Source organism: Tetrao urogallus, assembly GCF_951394365.1.
Source record: "Tetrao urogallus genome assembly, chromosome: 24".
Taxonomy (NCBI): Eukaryota; Metazoa; Chordata; class Aves; order Galliformes; family Phasianidae; genus Tetrao; species Tetrao urogallus.
This window is the reverse complement of record NC_136837.1, coordinates 3,774,427-3,794,507: the sequence shown is the minus strand read 5'-3', so window position 1 is coordinate 3,794,507 and position 20,081 is coordinate 3,774,427. Positions and strand designations below refer to the sequence as shown.

Genomic DNA, 20,081 nt, shown 5'->3' with positions numbered 1-20,081 from the left:
GGAGAGTGCCATGAGCACCCGTCTTCTCTGCCACCCCACCCTGGTGACAAACCACACACGTCAGCTGCCACAGCACCGCACCTCACCATCCATCACTGGACGTCAGCCTGCACCCATGATTTGCTGCATCCTGCACACCCTGCAGGGTGGGCCACTGAGCCCACCAGCACCTCAGCCAGGCTGGGCTTTCCAGGCTGCAAACACATCCTGGCAGTAAATCCATGGGAGATACACAAGTAGGGAAAGTCACAAAGCCTGAGTTGGATCCTGCACGCAGCGCTGGGGTTGGCAGCTGCTGGGCAAAGTCCCCGGAAGGGAGGGAGCACGGCGGCTGCCTGCGCACCCACATCCCACAGTGTGACTCTGCATCACTGAGCACAACGTGTAACGTCACCACCACGCAGCTGGGCGGTGGTGGCACTGAGCGGGACACCTGAGGGACCCTACAAGGTTGGGACCATCATGGATCCGGGGTCCCAGCCCTGATAGACGGGAGATAGGATGGCGAAGCCCCGTCTGTGTTCAGCACTGCAGGGCGGGATGGAGCCCAAGGACCTCAGGGGATTTCCAGAGAACAAAGCGGCTGCTGGCAGTCAGCATTGCCTGCGGCGGGGGGGCCGGCACTCCCCTCCTGCTCCAGCCAAGGAGAAGAGTCCGGGGGAAGCAGAGAGTTTATGTTTGATCTCCCTGGTAACTCCAGCTCCATCACAGCTCCGGTTCTGGAAGGGGGAGAGGCAAAGGCATCCCTCAAAGGGACAGCCCAGCTGGAATGCGCTGCTGAGAGAGATGCAGAGCCTGGGGCAGCCCATATCCATGGTCTGACATTTGAGGAATGTCGCAGCGGTGTGACAGCAGTGACCGAGGATGGGGGCACAGCTCTGTGCCCACTTCAGCCACATCACCCCGCTGTCCCTTCTTGGGGACAAATACACCCACATCCCAGCACCCACTGTGCCCACAGAGAGCTGTGCAGACGCTGAGATGCACATGGCACAGCGTGGGTGAGCAGACAGGAGACGTGGAGTGCATAACCCAGCTCAGGACACAGCCATCAGCCTCCCCCCACAAAACCACAGCCCCCACCAACCTGGAACCATTCCGGATCTGCAGACCATCCCCCTGGCCATGGGGTCACAGTGGGGATGTGGGCGCAGGGTCCGGCGCGGTGCTGTGGGCAAAACCTCCACACCAGGTGCTGCACAGATATGGCCACAGAACCGCACATCAACCCCAGGCCTGAGGGATATAAAGCTCTCCCTAAGCTCTTTACCAAACCACCTCCAGGCAGCAGAAATACCTGTCTGAAGCAATCGAGGCAGAAAGCAAACCAGAGCCGAGCTCTCCTCGGGCAACTCAGGTCAGGGGTGGGGGATTACGGCAGCAGCGTGGGGAAATCCTTTCGGGTTAAATCCTCAGCACCTGCTTAAACCACTGCACACGATAATCGCGACAGCATCCTTCCGGCGACGGGCACCGCAGTGACACTTCGGCGGCCGCATCCGCGTCGCCCCGCGGCCCCCCCGCCCGCAGACAATGGCCCACGTGTGTCACCGCACCGCACCGCACCGCACCGCACCGCACGCACTCACCGCCGCCACCGCGCGTCCCTTCCGTCCGCACCGTTTGCCAAAGCCGGCGGCTGTGAGCTGCCGCTGGATGATTTCCTGCAGAGCCCTTCGGGACCGCGGTCAGTATCAATCATTAACAGCCACCGCAGCCCGGCTGCTTTAACCCCCTCGGCACCGCGCCGCAGCGGTAGGATTCTTCCATCGGCGTTGGTTACGGTGTCCCAAAGCCCCTCGCGCGTCACCGCGGTGCGGCTCACCCATCCACCCTCTCCCAACACAAAGGGGCTCCCGAGGGGCTCTGCACCCTGGGGGATTCGTGCCTGTCCCTACAGCACTGAGCAGCTGCACCTGGTGGCGGTTGCAAAGTCCTCATTATGAGCATCCCACGCTGCTCCACGTCTCCGCGCAGCGTGGACCCTGAGGGCCTCATCCTGCCTCTGTGCAGTGAGGCTGGACTCTGCAGCCCAATGAGCAGCGGAGAATAGCAGAGGGGGGGATGCTGTGGGGTGCAGCACGCAGCTGGCACCATCCTTGCGTCTCTGGGAAGGGCGAACGTTCCCTCTAACAAAAGTCACCACCTGCAGCCAGGCGTGCTGTCAGTACAGGGTTAATCCCTTGGCAGGGACATCTCCCCGCTCCCCAGGCACAGACCCCCCCCCCCCCCAGTGCTGCGGGGACTGGACACATCTCCTTCCCTTCCTACTGCTGTTAGCCATCCTGTGGGGCAGCTGATGATTAACCTTGGGCTGCAGTTGCCGCCGGCCCCCACCATCCCATGCCAGAGCACATCAGTGCCTGCAGCCACTGAGGGGATGAGAAAAAGCTCAGCCACCAAAGCAGACCCGCGGGGTAAGGAAAGCATCTCCATCCCCAGCCCCGTGCTTCCCCTTTTCCTGCAGTAATGGAGCAAACATCCACGCTCAGCCCATGCTCCCCTCTTTCAGCGCGGTCCCATTGCTGCAGCCATGGGGTAGAGGTACTCACAGCCCGATGCAGATTGGGATTTCAGACACCGACACGCAGTGGATTTTGTCTTCTCCAGCAGCTCAGCCCTGCCTGCAACCCCGGGGGCGTCCAGGCTGCGAGTGCTCATAAATAGCTTTGGACAAACATCTGCACGGCACCACCCCGTGAAGGCTGGAAAGCAGAGGGCTGCTGTGGGGATGGTTTTAATCAAGATAGAAGACCATCGAACGGCCAAAAAAACCCACACAGACAGGAGTGAGCTGTAAATAAGCACAGATGCGGCGGCCGATAAGATCTGCCTGCAGCAGGGCTCGGCCCCTTTGCATATGGGTGCAGCCTTTGGATTTCCCATTCCCGGGGCAGCAACTCGGGATGCTGGGGGGCAAAACATCATTCTGTTTCCACCCCCAATGCCAAACCCTCAGCCCCACTGCCGCCACCACAGCACAGCACGGGCTCAGAGCATCCAGCCAGCTGCGGGTTGGACGGCGGCTGCTTCTCGCATGGATTTGGGTTTGGGGGAGACTTTGGGTTCACTTGTCCACGGGTTCATGGGCTGCTGCCAGCCCTCCAAGTGACTCATCGACTGCTCTGTGCCCAGACCTCCTGCAGTCAAGCCCCGACGCATTCGGCACATTCCTGGCATTGCCGGCTGTGCCGGCGCGGTGTGCAGCCCCACACCTGTTACAGTGGAGAGGAAGGGTGGGAACAAGCAGCTAGCTTGGATCTCTGCAAAGAGGCTCATGTGCTGCAGTTCACAGTCCCCGTGCTGCAGCGAAGCTGGTACAGTCTCACTCTGGCAAAGCCACTGCCATCCCAAGGGCCTTTCCAGTGCAGCGTTGTGCTTTCTGTACCTCTGCACGGGTGTGACGGTGGCAGTGGGAAAACTCACTGTTTCCAGATCTGATCCTGAGCCTTCGTAGGCTCAGAACAGCTTGCAACCATGCTGTGATGCAAGAGCACATGCATTTTGGTTGTGCAAGTGCGTGGTGCCAGGCAGCTCCCAAGGACGGTGCAGGCAGCAGCCCTGATCTACATGGGGTGAATGAGGCTCTCGGTCCCTGCAAGGACCCACAGCCCTGCACGCAGCTCTGAGAGAAGCATGTGAATACAGCATGGGTGTGCAATGGAGGAGCAGCCAAAAGGGCTCCCCAGTATCCAGGAGTGGCACCTCCAATGTGACAGCAATGCGCCGCACGCCCTGGCCCTGCCACCAGCAGCCCCCAGCACAGCCCTGCCTGTGCACGCGTCCACGCCGCAGCCTCTGCGTACAAACAGAGCAGGAACCAAAGGTTCCCCACAGCCTGAGCTTTGTTTGTAAGCAAACAGATTTCAGACCAAACCAAACACACGGAGCCCAGGCAGAGGGATGGGCTGGGCTGGCTGAGCTCACCGCAGGAGTGGCTTTGCTCAGAAGGGCACAGCAGCAGTGCCACCACAGGCAGGTGGGGGACACCAGCACCGCTGGGGCTGCGCATCCAGAGCACGGCTTGAGGCAGACACAGATCAGTGTTTCAGAGCACTCAGAGCAAATCCCAGAGGCCCACAAACCAATGCACGGCGGGGCTCTGCTCCCCAGCTCTGTCACACCCTCAGGATGGGACAAGGACCTGGGACAAAAGCTGCTGCCTCGCTGTCCCCCAACCACCCTCAAAGCAGCTCCTGGCACAGCTCTGACCGGTTCCTATCAGCGCTGCAGCAACGCAACCAGAGGTGGCACCGCCACGGTGCAGCCTGCAGGGCTGGGCTCACTGCACACCCAGCCATCAGCCTCCTCCACAAGCCATTAAAACACCCGGGATTGAGCCCAGTTGCTACTGGAACAGGCTCAGCAGTGACGGGACAGCCGTGCCCTGGGTTTATGGCTGCCTCCAGCCCATCACGCCCCGTGTCGCAGGGCTGAGCTGGGGCACGGCTTCGTGGTGAATCACTGAGGCCACGTCCTCAGCAGCGCTCCCAGTGAGGTCCCAGGGACAGCTGCAGGGGGAAAAAGCAAGGAATTCGCCGGGAGAAAAGCGAGAAATTTGCTGTGGGAAAAGCAAAGAGAGCTGCAAGGCTTTGCAGCCCCACGGAGCAGAGCTTCTCAGGTCAGTGCAAACTCAGAGCAGTGCCTCTCTGCCACCAAACGGCCCTTTGCTGTCACCACCTCCACACGGCCGCGCTGTGCAGAGCAGCGTCAGCTCCACGCAATGAGATCTTCCCCTGAATGAAGTTTAGTCACCGTGGGATGTTTCCAATTGGAAATCAGGACAGTTCGGGCTGAAAGCAAGCCAGCTTTCCACTTCCCAGAAATCCCATTCGCAAGCGAGCCCGTTGCCAGTTCCCCTTTCTCTCCCAGTATCCAGTAAATAAATCCAGCTCCAAGCGAGGAGGGGAGATGCAGCACTTCAGGCTCTGTCTGCAGCCCAGCCCTGACTCTGTGCTCATCCCACAGAGGTTGCAGTGCTGCTCTCAGCCCTGGGCAGTGGGTGACAGCCTGATGGGACCTCAGTGCCTGCAGCTGTGCCTGGGGAGGGACGCAGGTGGGGTGGGAGCTGCCGAGCTGGTGCTGGAGCCTGGTTGCATCCCTTTGCCACTGCACCTGCCTGCAGCATCCCCTGGAGGAGGCTCCCAGCAGCAGGGGCTGGGAAATTGCATCAGGCTTCCTCTTTGTCCCAGTTGAGATGAGCAAAGCTGGTTATTGCCCTCTATAAAGAACTGGTTTGCTCCAGGAAGGCGGCGCTGGGAAGAGCCAGAGGCTGGCAGTGAGTTTCTGGAGGGCAGAGACAGGCAGATCCAGGTGGGTGCTCGCCTTCAGCAGGTTCTGGGGCAGCCCAGCAGCTCCGGATGGGTTTGTGTCAGAGCTGGATTCCCTGCTGCTCCATGGGCAGGTACAGAAGAGCACAATCATCCATGCAGTGCCATGGCTCTGCTCGCTCACAGCTGTCCACTCAGAACTGTAGGACCATGCATGAAGATTGCAGATCTCGGCTACATTTGGCTGAAATTTCTGGACCAGGATGTTAGGAAGTCCTCAGGAATCGAGGGATTGCACCTGGAGGTGTGATCAAACCTAACTCCTTAGGAGACCACTGAGTGGAAGGAAGCCAGCCATGCACTGGGCTCACAGGCCTATTCCCCCTCTCCACATGCCATCCTTGCTCAGCAGGATGCTGCAGACACCATGCAGGGACAGCAGATGTGACATCCAGCTCTGAACATCCATCCAGAACTGCAGCTGCACCACACGCATGGGTGCTTCCTGCCTTATCTCAGCAGTGCAGGAGATAAGAGATGTGGGGATGGCTTGGTTACAGACTTTGACACACAAGATGCCACCATTGCCCTGTCAACAGATTTGCTGCCACAGACATGGAAAAGCAGCGTGGGTACAGTGCAGGGAATCCTGACCCCATCCATGCACACCCCAGGGAGGGGATGCAGGAGCTGGGGACAGCCCTGCCAGCTTGTGGGAACTGCAGGGGAGATGTGTCTGACGCCAGAAGGATGCAGCCATGTCCTGCTTCCAGCTGCAGAGGTGGCTTGAAGCAGCATCCCAAGCAACTTGCTGTATTATCCCCCAGCCAGGAGGGTTGGGGCTCTCCCTGGTTTCAAAGCCAGCCAATGGCACAAAGCATGGACACAGTCAGCAGGACCCCAGCCCGCATCCTGCTGCAAGCCCAGCTGTGTGCTCAGCCCTCTGGGCTGCCCCTGCCCTGCTCCCAGCCCTGCCAGCTATCAGTGCTCCCATAGGTGCCACTGAACTCCCTGTAGGACGTTTAACCCCTGGCAGGGTGCACACAGGCACCGTGCTGTGCTCGTGGGCACAAAGCCTCGGCTGTATGCTGTGTTTGCCAGCAAACGGGGACAAGTATTCCTGCAAATCCTCACCCTACCCGTGCCCACATCCCTGCAGATCCTCAGCTTTTCCATGCCCCTGCACATCCTCACCTTATCTGTGCCCACCAGTGCCAGCTTCAACCCGACTCATCAGCGCCACACGAGCAGCTCTGCAGCCACCATCCAGCAAAGCCCAGCTTCCTGCTGCCCCTCCGCTATCCCAAACCCTTTCTTCCAGTACCCCTCCCTCCACCCCCAGCTCCACCAACCACCCAGACCCAGGCTCAGCCTGACCTGCTTGCTGGGAGCTGCCGCCGGCTGCAGGGAAGGGGGAAGCAGCCGCCGAGAGCCGCCACGTCCAAGCGAGCGCTGCCGGGGGCTGATAAGCAAGGTCTGAAATCTGAGAGTGCAGGTTGGCTGCCTGCTATATAAACAGGCGCTCGCACACACGCACACCCCCAGCTTGCACGCCACTCCCGCCTGCTCACAGCCACGCCAGCACTCTATAGGGCACAGCTGTGCCATGGAGACCCCCGTCAGCAGTGCTGGACTTAAGCACGCTGATATGGACTCCAAGCATGGGCTGGTGCTGGGGTATGGCACGTTGCAGAGGGGGGCTTTTGTCCCTCCCAGCTCTGCATCTCATGGCAAAGGTGTTGTGACCCTGTGGTGGGCACTGGCTGAGTACCATGTGGGTGCTAAGAGCAGCAGTATGGAAGCCTCACACCGTCAGACGGAGGGGTTCAGCAGCACGCAGGGTCAGCCAAGCAGATGCCTGTGCTCAAGAGCACATTTGCATCCCTCACCCAGCAGCAACAGGCATGCACAAACCATGATGGGGTCATGACCACCGTGGTGCCAAAAGCTTCACCCCTAGGCCTATTGCCATCCCCACAGCAGAGCCCCTCTGCTCGCCATCTCCTAACAACCAGAGCGTGCCAGTGCCACCGTGGGGCTTCTCTGTGCCAGTGCTACTGTGGGATTTCCTTGTGCCACCGTGGCTGTACTTCCTGCAGTGGCAGGAAACATTCAAGAAGACAAAACCCTGCCCTGTTTTTCCCAATTCTCCAGGCTCACCTGCAGCCCAGAACCGGGGCGGCCACATACCATCGGCGGGGCCGGGCTGCACGCTTGGCTGCTTGCTTCATCCTGCAGCCGCCTGCGGGGAGAGAAGGAGCTGTGCCCCCTGCTCAGGGAACGCAGCACTGGGGCATTGCCACTGGGAAATGGGAGCCCCAGGACTGCTGATCCTTGGCACAGAGAGATTCTTTGCGGGTGCATCCATGAAGACCCTTCTCCACTGTGCTGGGAGAGCAGAGAGCACGAGCACAGCTAAGGGTTCTCCTGTGCTCCTCCAGCTCCTGAGGCCGGATTCACCTTAAGATCCTCTGTCCCAGGTGTGACGAGCCCAGCACAGCTCTGAGCCAACTCCCTGCCCCGCTTGCACAAGCAGCTGTAGGCGCTGCTGTGGTACAAACAATCACAGCCTGTTCACGAGGCCCAGCACCTGCCTCCTCCTCCTCCTCCTCCTCCTCCTCCTCCTCCTCTCCCATTGCTCCACCTGATTGCAAGGAGACACGCCAAGCTCTGCTCCATGCACGGCTCCCTGCACCCTCTGCTGTTCCTCCCAGGGCAGGGCCACCACCTGTCTCCTCGTCCCCATTGCTCCCATGGAAGTGCTGGCAACACGCAGAGCACCACGACCAGTTCATCCCGGCTGCTCCAACCCCACACAGCAGCACGCTGACCCTGAGATCTTAAGATGCTTCTTCAGAAGAACAACTTTGCCTTTGAGAAATGGGATTGCGCTGGGTGCAGTGGGGATGAGACAGCCTGGGGCAGGGATTTCCTCCCCATGGTCAGCATCCCAAAGGACTTTGAGCTGTCTGAAAGGCATTTTTCCTTCTTTTTTTCTTTTCCTTATGGAGAAGAAGAGCCGGGGTCGAGCCTTTCACGCCATTCCCATAACCCTAATCCCCCTTGAGGGTGGGAGCACAGCTGGAGGGGCTGCTCCATGCCTTGGGGGGACTCCTCCCCAGTCCTCAACCACAGAGGGTGCACCCCCCAATGTCCATGCATCTCCATAGCCCACCCAATGCCAGCACAAGGAGCATCAGTCCCCCCGCCAGCCCCAGCCTGAACCCAAGGTCCCCTTTATCTCCAGCACCAGCATGTCTGCTGATAAGCCCAGCACATGAGGGATAACATAAGGTTCCAAGCAGCCTCTTCACTATCAGCAGCCCTCCCTCCACTCTGCAGCACGGGGTGGCTGCTGCCCTACTGCACTGTCCCCCCAAGGCTGTGGGATCTAAGCAAGGTCTCAGCATCCACATCCCAAATGCTGCACCAGCATCGGGGCTGATCTCGGCCCCTTCAGTCTCAGGTCCTGACCCACGATCCCAAAAATGTGGGACTGAACCCCACGCTCCATGGCATGCACTGTCCCACAGGACCCCCGCTGACCCCCCACCATGGGCACCCCTTGGCCACCCCGCAGTGCAAGGCAACCTCTCACACTAACGAGCTTTAAAAGATTCATTACGTTCCCACTTCGACTGCTGCTCATTGTTTCTAAATTAGAGAATCTATTTGATTCTGGGATGAGGAGGAGAAAGAACCAAATAATAAAAGGCAACACTGAAACAAACAGTTTGCATCGGAAGATGTGGAGCAGGTCCCCCCAGCAGGGAATGGTAGTGGTGGGGGAGGGTGGGGAAGGCATGCAGCACGCATAGGGTTTGCAATGAAAGCAGGAATTGCTAATCATTGCTGCTCAGCTGAGCTGAAAGGAGAGATGCTGCCTGGGAAAACAAACCGAAAGGGTGAGCGCAGGGCACACGGACTTCACCTGACCCCATCTTGGCTGCTTCTCCTCCTTGATGAGAAAATCCCATCTGAGGTCCCCCAGGTACGAGCATCTCTCATGGGGTGACATAGGGCAGCCCCACTGCATGCCTTTATTTCCAGCAGAATCACCCTGGCCTTGAAAAATAGGAGGATTTGGGGAGAAATAACACCAAAACAACCCCCCCCTCCATGCCTGCTTCCGAGCATCATGCCAGGCTATAAATACCAGCAGCGGATGCTGGAGCTCCGCTATCCCTGGCTCTGAGCAGCACCCAGATTTAGGAAGGGACTGAAGGGAACAGCCCTGCAGCATGGGAAGAAGGGAGAAGGAACAGTGCTCAGCCGGGGCCAGCCTGAGCCTCAGGGACCAAGCACACTGTTCACTTGGCCACAGTGATCCTGCAGGATGGATCCTGAGTCTGTTGGCACCGAGGGGGTTGGGGGATGGAGGGGGGATGGGATGCCTCAAGCAGGAGTGAAGCAGCTGTGCCAGCAGGGCAAGAGAAGGAGAGTTGGAGGAAATCCCCACAGGGCCTTGGAGGCAGCGGAACCGGTGCCAGGAGGGAGTGAAAAGCAGTGCAGGTCGGTGCCAGGGCCGTGCGCCAGCACTGTGGGAACACACAGACAGACCCCAGCCCCCTCCAGTGTTCCCAGTGCTGCTGGTTGGGAGAGGGGGATGGGTGTAGAGGAAAGTCCTCCTGCAACACATCCCAGGCCAAATTTCCCTGTCCTAGCCCAGGGGTGAGGGGCACCCACCTGCAGGGACCCTGTGCATGAGGCCAGGGCTCAGGGCACAACCCGATGGGGGGAAGCCCTAATTGCAGCCCCACCGCAGGATTGCTACCTCATTAGAGAGTAATTACAGAATAATTATCCTACGGTAACACCCAAACCCCCATCAGGAAATGGGACTGCTGGATGCCAGGATTCTGCATGCGTGTGCACACGCACACACACACACCCCAGGAAACCTCAGGGCAAAAGACAGCAGAGAGAGGACTCCTGGATCCCACCATATGTGCCTCTGTTTCCCCACTTGTGCACCAGCACAGCAGCTGTCCCCTCTCTCTGCATTCGTACCATTCTCAGAGATCTCAGCTTTTGCGCGGGAGCTTCGTTTGCATCACATCCCCAACCTCAACAGGACGCTGCACCCTCATGAGCAACCCCAGGAGCCCCCAAAATCCCCATCCCAGGGCTTCAAACCGGGAACAGACACAGGAAGGTCTGCACCGGCCTCATCCACCCCAAACCCTCCATCAGTGGGGACGGCCCCTAAGAGCAGGTGAACTTTAACCACATAAATCACATTCCTGCTGGCTCCCGGCCGGCACAGCCCTTATCTCCAGTGGGCTCACACAGATCTGTCTGCAGCCTGTAGGAGGTCGTGGCCCTATCTCGTGCCCGAGGACACTGGGAGATGGGGCAGCATGAGGAGCTGGTTGTGCCAGGCAGGAGTTGGACCCGCTGGCCCCATTCCTGGTTGCTCACCCCAACGGATGCACCAGCACCCGCTCCTCCTGCGATGATGGCAGCAAGGACAAGGTCACTCCAAGAGCAGCTCACAGCTGGCAGGGAGGAGATGAGGGACAGGGCACGAAGCGGCAGCGCTGACGGCTGCTGAAGGGCCCTACATCTCGTAGCACACAGGCAGAGATGAGGAGCTCTGCGCTTCCCTCCGGGAACTCATCACCACGACTGCAGCTGAGAGTTGGAGCCCAGGGGCTGTGGAGTTCGCACGTAGCTCTCGAATCCCTCATCTCCCTGACAGGCAGGAGAGCAGCCGGCAGGCAGCAACGGAGCTGCAGGCGGCCCCTGCCAAAGGTCACTGCGTTTGCACATTCACAAAATATGCACTTAAGAAAAAAAGAAAAGAAAAGGAGGAAAAGAAATCCCACGCTCACATGGAGGATGAGACGCAAAGGAGCGCTGCGGCTCGGAGCTCTGCTCCAGCACTGCCTGCCCAACTGCCCAGCACTCTGCAATTAAAAGCAATCAGCCACACGCGAAACTCACAGATTTCCATCTCCCGATTTGCTTCCCTGACCCTGAGGGTTCCAACTCGTTTTCAAATTCTCCGGAAGAATAAAGGCTTGAAAATCAGTTTCGGCACATTGAGCAGATGGCTCTGGGGATCCAACATGCCCTGAAGAGCAGCAGGGGCAGAGCTGAGCCCTGCCGAGGCTGTGGGGTCAGGGGGGGTTGGGTCACCACACAGGCAGCCACGTCCCCTCCCTCTGAACCCAACAGAACTTGGCCCCCAACCCTGCAGAATTAACGCTTCCAAGGGTCCTCTATGGGGATGGGTGTTGTCTCGCTGCCCGACCCCATCCTGCACCCAAACCTCCAAATCACCCGTGGATTTAAAGGAAGGGAATCCCTGTGCAACCCAGGGGTTCCACCTCCCGTGATCCCAAATGGAGAGGTCAGGATGAGCCTCTGGAACACAGCGGTGTGAGCAGCCGTGCAGAGCAGCAGCCAGGCTCACCCTCACCCACACCACCTGCGCCAGGTGAGCCCTTTGCAGCAGCTCATTTGAAGCCACAATTAGCCCTCACCTGCCGGATCACAGCACTGCACGAGAGCGCAGCACCCACCACAAAGAGTCCCCCAAAGGCTTTCAGATGCCCAGCCTGGAGCACGGGTGCAACACAGCACTACGTGGATGTTTGGCCCTTGGGATGCTGAGCCCCAGCACGGCTGTGTGTGGGGCACAGTGCCATGGGTGCACACGCCCCATCCTCACCCGGCGCCGAGCGCCGTCCCCTGGGGGCACAGAACCCAGGAAGGTGCTGAGCAGGGCGCCCACTGCATCTCCCAAACGGTGCCCCGGGAATGGGGAGAGCGGGGCTGGGTAAGAACCGGCCGAGCTGGATGGGGAGCTCAGTGCTCCCGGTGCTGCCAGACTGGTCCTGGCTGTTCCTCCAGCTGCCAGCCTGGATGGAGACGGATCCAAACACGGCGCATTCCTCCCAGCTCACCCCCAATGTGAGACCCCAAGGCTGAGCACGGCAGCAGCACCTCTACCTATTCCAGACACGTTGCAGGGGCGACTCTTACCTGAGCTGCGAGGCTCCAGGCCCCGGCGGTGCTGAGCTGTCGGAGCAGCCGCCGCTGCTTACGTAAGGGAGGCGAGGAGAAGAGCGCTGCTGTGAGTCCCCAGCAACTGCAGGCAGCAGGAGAGGAACAGCAGCCTCTGCTGCTCGGCGGGAGATGGGTGACGGAGCTGTGCACGGCACGAGGATGTGGGCTGCAGGGGATGCTTTGCTCTGCTCTACTCTGCTCTGCCAATGCTCCCAGCTCCGGTCCCGTGCCCCTTACCACCGGGGGATGGGGACAGCCTGAGCCCTGCTGAGAACAAAGGGCTGCGCTGCGAAGGCTCTGGTTGCCGTTTAATTACCAGCACTGGGGCTCAGGGCAGCACAGCTGCACCCGAGCTGCTCAGCTGCAATGAGAGGAACGTTGAACAGAAGGGCATCGCAAGGCTTCACTGGGAGCCGGTGATACGGGAGGTGTGGAAGGAAACCCTGGGCTGCACTGCTATGCTGGGATGGAGCAATGGGGGCAGATGGGGAGCAGCACCCAAAGTGCTGTGCGTGGTTGGGAGGGGAGGCGAGCCGGCAGGATCCTGAGTGGGGATCGTAACACGGAGTGGGGAATCGCCACAGACTCATAGAATATCCCGACCCGTAAGGATCACCCAAGCAGGCAGCACGGACACGGAGCAGCATGTTTAGAGCAGGGCGTTTGTCTGTCGACGGGACGCCAGGCGCGCACAAAAGCCGTCTCATTATCCCCTAATTAGTGCTTTGCCAGCTTCTGCAATTAACACCCATGCAAGCGGCTGCTGTTTGAGTAAACAGAGGGTTATGAGCACCCTTGGAGTCGCTGGGGGCTCCGGCAGGACGCAGCCCACCCAGCCCCAGAGCAGAGCGGTGTCACCCCCGGGGTGGTGGCACTGGCCCGGCCGTGTCCCCGCAGCGCACACAGGGGATGGGAGAGGCTTTCTTCGGGGCTCCTGGGGGTGAGGGAGCAGCTCAGCTCTGCTGCTGCATCACAGCACGGTCCTTATGCAAAGGATGTCTCCTTCAGAAACATCAAAGGGAAGCCATCAGCCGGGGCTGACACGGCCTTTCTCCGGCTGACCCAGAAACGTGGATCAAGCGCTGTCTCATCCCTTAATTGAGAAGTTGGTGACTTTGAATCTTTATTAAAGAGCTTTGGTAAATTCACAGATTAAGGCCACCACCGGCCGCTGCCATCACCCAACCTGATTCCCTGCCACCTCACCCAGCTGCTGCTTTCACTGCTTTGCACGGAGTGAAAACTGAACCAAAAGCAAAACTGCACCAAAAATCCAGGAAGAAAAAACAAACAACACACAAACACACACAAAAAAAAACCCCCAAACCAACAACAGCCTTTCTGCACAACCTGAGTCCCAGCACAACCAATGCGACAGCAGCACAATTCATCCCGCTGCCCCCATCACAAAGATCTGGGGCTGGGGGAGCACAGAACACCCCTAAGTACCACTGGGATGGGGCAGCACTGCACAGCTGGGTGCCCCCCTGCAGCCACGGAGCTGGCAGATCCTGGGGGAAAACGAGGCTAAAGAGGAGACGGCGCATTCCTTGCTGCACTCTTTCTGCCTGCTGTGGATTATCGTGTTTCAAGCTATGGAAAACAGAAGGGGGGATGCTACTACAAATGCCTGAGAGAGAAGAGAGAGAAGAGAAAGGGAGGAGGGCAGGCGGAGAAGCAGTGCTTTCCCCTCCAGCTAGCAACGACAGGCAGGAGAAATCCCAGCCCAGCTGATTCCTGCGGATACAGATGGAGAAGAAAAGAACCCCAAGCCCCAGCCTGGCTGCAAGGGGTTAAGCTGAGCTCGGCAGCCTGGCGGGGGATTAAGCCCTGGCTGCCCATCTGGGTGATGTTTGCAGCATTCAGGCAATGCCAGGCCTGGCTGCAGAGCAGCAGAGCACAGGGCCGGCCAGCAGGCAGCAGCGTGCACGGGTACAAATGCACATCCACACATGGACACACGCGTGCACAGGCACATGCACACATGCACGCATGCACATAAAAGCATTGCAGATCGGGTGATGCTGATGCATCTTCCTGCAAGCAGGGAGCAGCCAGGGAGGTGCAGCAGGCACAGCAGCTTCCTCCTGCAGTGCCAGGCGTGCAGCTCGCCCTTCCATCCATGCCTGTCCCTCCTCTCCTCAGTCCTGCGAGCCCTGCTGCTGCTCCTGCCGGTTTCTATGGGAACTCAGCAGGAAAACACGGCTCCCAGTGAGGCTGGCACTGGTTTGGCTGCCCAAAGCCATGAAGAGAGCTGCTTGTCTGCTCCACCAGAACCTTTCACCAGTTCTTCCCCAGCAGAGTAAAGGGGTCAAGAAGCGCGGATCGGAGCAGGCCAGGAGCAATTCCTCCTGGAGAGCAGAATGCCCAGGTTCTGCCCTGCGATGCACGGTGGGATGCAATGGGATGTGCAATGGGATGCACAGCAGGATGCAATGCGATGCACAGCGGGCTGCAAACCTTCAGCATGTAGAAGTGGGAGAAACCGACGGATGCTGCTAATTCTCAGCTGCAGAGCAGCATGCACTGCCTACCAACAGCCTCGTCTGCCTGGAGGAACATCATCCCCAGTGAATGCCACCCTGGTCTCCTCAGTGCACGGCCTCCAGCAGAGCTGCCCACTCCCCTGTACACCCAGGGATGGCCACGTGCCCCCTCCCCACTGCCATGGGGTGATCAGTCCCAGCCCTTCCACATGGGATTCACAGACCCGTGTTTAATTTAGCATGCACCATCATATGACGGAGCAGAGCGTGTGCCTTCAGATTTAGCAGCAGCGTCACAAAGCTGCCATTGACTGCTCAGGGACCATCTCCAGCTCTGCCAGACACCTCAGTGCTCCGGCGGGGGGGGGGGGTGAGAAAACACAGCACCTCACTGCTGACACACCGCCATGGGGGGGCTCAGTGCTGCTAACAAGTGGGCAGTGAGATGGAGCCCAGGGAAGTGCCAGACAACATCCTGGGCTGCATTGCTTGCAACCCATCCTGACAAAGCCATGAAACCAAGCTCAGTGCATGCATATCTGGGGGAACCCAACAATCTGACCCCCCCCCAGCCATCAGCATGGGGCCTTAGGGATGCAGAGACCACCCCCCCCATTCCCTCCCCAAAGCACAGATCCTACAGCGGTGGGGTTGGGGACACAAGGGAGGACTCAGCACACAAACACACCGTGGGGACAGCTTGGGGGGGGGGTCCCCACGTCTCACCGACGTCACTGCAGAAAGGGTTTCCCAAGGGACCGTCAGAAGGTGCCACCTCTGCAGCACCACGGGGCACATTCAGAGCAGCCCAGGAGTGCTGGGCCCCCCCTCTGGAGCACAGATACCACAAGGAAAGACTCCCCCCGCCGGCCCCATAGCGCACGTCCCGATCTGGGGATGCTCCGCCGCTTCACGCCCCCCCACCGCAAACCCGAGGAGGAAGAGGAGGAGGAGGAGGAGGGAGAAGGAAGGAGGGGGGGGGGTGGGGGCAGCCCTGAGGGGCACTCACCGTGCAGGGCGGGCAGCGGTCGGGCCCCCTCCGTTACTCAGGAGCTCAGCATCCTGCCGGGGCAGCCCCAGCCCGAGCCGGAGCCGCAGCCCGAGCCCGAGCCGGAGCGGGAGCCGGAGCGGGAGCTGGGCATGCTCGGGGACCGTGAGCGGCACGTGATGCCGGGCTGGCACCGAGCGGAGGGGGGGGGGGGGGGACGGGACCGAGCAGCCACCCCCACCCCGCCGCACTGTGCCCCCCCTTCCCCCCCTCTGCCCGGCAGCGGAGCTCTCTGCGTCACTGCGGGAAGGGGGGACCGCGCTGTGTGCCCCCCGGATCTCTGCATCCTCGGGGGGGTCGAACGCATCGTGCTGCCGCTCTGCAGCACGGAGGGGGTGGGAGGGGGGGGAGCAGCCCCTCTGTTTCTCAGTATAGGAGGGTGACCACACACCCCCTGCATCGCATTGCTGGGGGACAGCCGTGACCACGAGCCCTAACCCCACATCCCAGCGTTGGAAAATAGCCGGGACATTCATTTTCCTGCTGTCCACATCTCCCAGGGCTGGGGGGAACACGTCTGTTAACCCCCCCGGAGTATGGAGGGGGGGGGGGGGGGGGTTCAGGAAGCACCTCCAGGCTCTGCAACCCGGGGAGAGCAGCCTGCAGGCTCTGCAACCCGGGGAGAGCAGCCTGCAGGGAGCTGGTGCCCAGAGGCCGGGCAGCAGGACAGTTTGCCAAGCACAGGTTGGAGCGCAGAGATCCTCCCCCAGCCCTGCTCAGCACCCACCCCCAGCGCCTGGCAGCACAGCAATTCCTGAGCTGCAGATCTGCAAATTCCAGCCCTACAGCGATGGCACCGTGTCCCAATCTATGGCACTGCCCTACTTCTGCCAGCCACAGCCATCAGGGACCCTGTCTATGCCCAGCCCAGACCCCACACTGCACAGGGATTCTCCATGCTTAGCACATGTGTGCTGGCGTGGGGAGGGATGGGATTCTCCAGGAGGGAAAACACCACGGCTTCCCTTGATCCTATAATCACTCCCATAGCCTCAAGGTATTAGGGGCTGCAGGGGGGTGGCTTTCACTGAAGGCTTTGCAGTCTGCATTTCCCCCTCCTTCCCCTGCAGCCACAGGTGAGTTCCTCCTTCCCCTCCCTCCCTCCTTGCACTGCACAGGGACCCCTCTCCCAATTGCTGCCCCCAAGCACCCCTTCACCCTACAGGCAGCACTGTGGGACTCTGCCCCCCCCTGCTGTCACCCAGAGAAGCCTTGAGAACTGTGGAACAGCCCACAGACGTGGGCAGTGAGGGCTCTTAAGGGCATCCCCAGCTTCACTGGCCCCTGAGCCCCAGCAGGAAGGGTGCAGCAACTCCATCCAGGCTGGGGGCCGGTTGTTCCCTACCCCCCTTACAAAAGGACAAAAGCCACGCGCTGCTGTCACGTCGGTCCCGATCACGTCTCAGCCCCAAGGCGCAGACACAGCGTGGCCTTTTCTTCTGCTGGCACCAACCGGGCAGCCAGCCGGAGGCAGGAGTGGGGCAGCAAAGGGCCCTTTGTAGCTGCACTCAGCAGGGAAGGGGCTGGATGCTGACTCCTTCCCCACCCCTACAGACTGGTGCAGATGGGGATGGTATCCAGCATTGCTCCTCAGCAAGAAGCCCCATCCCTGCAACCAATGGCTCACGTGCAGCAATGTGCAGAGCGTGCATTGCTGTGCCATCCCCAGTGCCACCTCATGGGTGCTCCTGTAAAATGCAGCCTGGAGGGGGGAGCAGCCCTGGTGGCAGCCCCCCAGCCACAGCCACGACACTCTCCCTGCTCCACTGAGGCTTGCCCAGCTGCTGTGGTGCATGGGGAACCGGCACACTTTGCACACAACAGTAGAGGTTGGAAGTGGGAGGAAAGTCCCTGGTGTGGAGCAGCGTTGCAGGCACTCAAACTTGAAAAGGAGGGCTCACCTGTGCAGCTCTCACCCATCCAGCCCCGCTCCCAGCAGTGTTGTGCTGCTCCACACAAAGTTGGGCTGATTCAAGGACAGCCATCTCTGCTCAGCAGATCAGCCCAATAATCACAGTGATTCACTGCAGCCCTTTGCTCGCCTCGGGATCTTTGCTCCCGGAGGCTTCAGCGTGGGCTGAGCACACGGCGAAGCCTCTGAGTGAGGCAGATAAGGCTCAGAGATCCCATCCGTGATGCCCTCACCTCACCTGGAGCTCTGCATGAGGCTCCAGGAGGCGAGACGGCCTCAGTGCATGCAGACAGCACCGTCACCTGTATCCCAATGGAGCTACGATCCCATTGCTCTTGTCCCCAGTGAGTGCACCAGCCTGGAACCAAACTCCCCATGCAGGGTCAGAGTGGCTCCAGGGATCCTTACACAAGGGCCAGATGTGGGGCAGGGGGCTGAGGGCTGCCCACCTGCCCCAGGGATCTGCAATTTTTGCATCTGCAATGGGAAGTCGGTGCAGGAGCTGCCTGCAGCACGGAGCAGGTCCTGCTGCTGCCTCTGCTGGGTGCCCTGGGTGGCTTTTGTGGTGAGGGGAGCACAAAGGAAGCTGTGCAGGGAGGAAACCTTCATGTGCAGGAATGCAGGAGTGCAGGCACTGCCCATGTCCTCACCAGGGTCAGGAAAGCAAGGACTTGCGCCAGCCAGAGCTGTGCTGTCATTTGGCTGCTGGTACCCACAGCACTGTCACAATTGCACGTGCAGCAGCACAGATGACCCACAGGAACCCCCTGCCCACCTTCCGTCTCATGCTTTGGCACTCAGCATGAACTCCAGCCCCATTCACCAGCAGCATTTTGATCTATTCAAAAGCCTCCCAGACCACACTGCCTGGCACTGCACATGGGTTGAATCACATGAGAAAGCATTTTTTAGGGTGCAAGGTAAGACCAGCAGCACCAGCACCCCCAAAGGATAGGGGCAAACCCCATAACAGTGCCCTGGAAAGAATCAGGCAGAGGGTGCAGCATCGGTTGTGGCTGTCAACTGCACCAGAGCAGCAGGCAGAGCTGCTCCCCCCAGCCCTCATCACTTACTTGATGAAATAGAAGCCCCCGTGCAGCGTGGTGTCCACCTCCCAGCCTCGGGGCAGCCCTGGAAGCACACAGCAGAAGTGGGGGTCATCCTTCCCTGTTCCTGCTTTTGGGCATTGTACCAGAGGGGCAAGCTTGGTCCCCTCCCCATCACACCAGTCAAACTCCTCTGGCTACAAACCCACCCCCCAGGTTACGAAGGCTCGTGCATTCCCCAAAGGATGCAGCAACGCTTTTTCGTACATCATTCAAAGCTCCTCAAACACTCGAGCTGTAAAGCAGCTTCTCAGCATCTCTAATGCATTTCTGGAGCATTTCATGGCACACCTCCTGCTGTCCCAGAGGAGCACACTTGCAGAGCAGGGCTCCTTTCCTTACCGGTGCAGGAGAAATGCCCGCTCTGGATGGTGTAACCTGTGCTGGGGTGCACCCAGCTCGTGGACTTGGTCTCGTCGCTGTGAAAGATAAGGAGCAGGCAGTGAGTGCTCCGGGTATCCCTGCACACTCTTTGGTGATAGGGATAACTTTGGCAGCCAAAGGAAAGGGAAGGAGCAGATATTTGGGAAAAGAAAAGTAGCATCTATCAGGAAGCATCTGGGATAAAACCCCAAGAGGGGAAAAACGGGGAGCAAGGAGAGCGGATCACATGCAATAGGAAAGCAGCAGGTGGGAACCCTTGCTCAGGGATGGGGGCCCCAGGCTGAGCCCTCATCCCCTGCAGCCCCCCAGCCACGCACCGACCCAGAAGCCAGACTCCCCCCAAGACCCCATGCCCCATCCCCTCCCTGGCCTTGCGGTGGGACCCTACTTGATGAAGAAGATGCGGCCGTCCCCGCAGACACCGTAGGTCCACCTGCCTGGCAGGTCCAGCCAGTCGATGTCATCTGCCATGGGCACAGCACCCAGCAGCCCGGTCCTGTGCTCTTCGCACCGCTTGGGAAATGCAGAACAATTCCTGCCCCCACCCCGAGCAAACACTTGCTTAGCTCAGACCTTCCACCCGGGTTGTGTTTGCTGCTGCAAATAACCCAGGAGGGAGGGAAAAAAAAAAAAAAAAAAAAAAGGAAAAGGAAAAACCAAACCCATCAACTTAACCCTCTGAGAGCCGGGCTGCAGGGTTCAGAGGGCACGGCTCCGAGTGACTCTGCAGGGCTAAGCCCATCACCGCTTCCTCCACTGCCTACTCGGTGTAATTACCGTCAATTAACTCGGGCTGAGTAATGATGGAGTTGTTCCTTCCCTCTCCTGCTCATTTTAAACAATGTCAAATTCTTCTCTCCG

At 59.7% G+C, this 20,081-nt stretch overlaps 1 protein-coding gene across 1 annotated transcript in view; it reads right to left on the bottom strand.

The window, feature by feature from the left end:
• The window catches only part of PLEKHA6 (pleckstrin homology domain containing A6), a gene marked incomplete at both ends in the record, with an annotated part of 41,212 nt that extends 21,521 nt beyond the window's left edge, over positions 1-19,691 (bottom strand). The window contains 3 exons of the mRNA XM_079546372.1: positions 18,804-18,861; positions 19,179-19,255; positions 19,609-19,691. Of these exons, the coding sequence (XP_079402498.1) occupies positions 18,804-18,861; positions 19,179-19,255; positions 19,609-19,691 (218 nt within the window). The remainder of the gene's footprint in view (positions 1-18,803; positions 18,862-19,178; positions 19,256-19,608) is intronic.
• Positions 19,692-20,081: the final 390 nt, after the last annotated feature.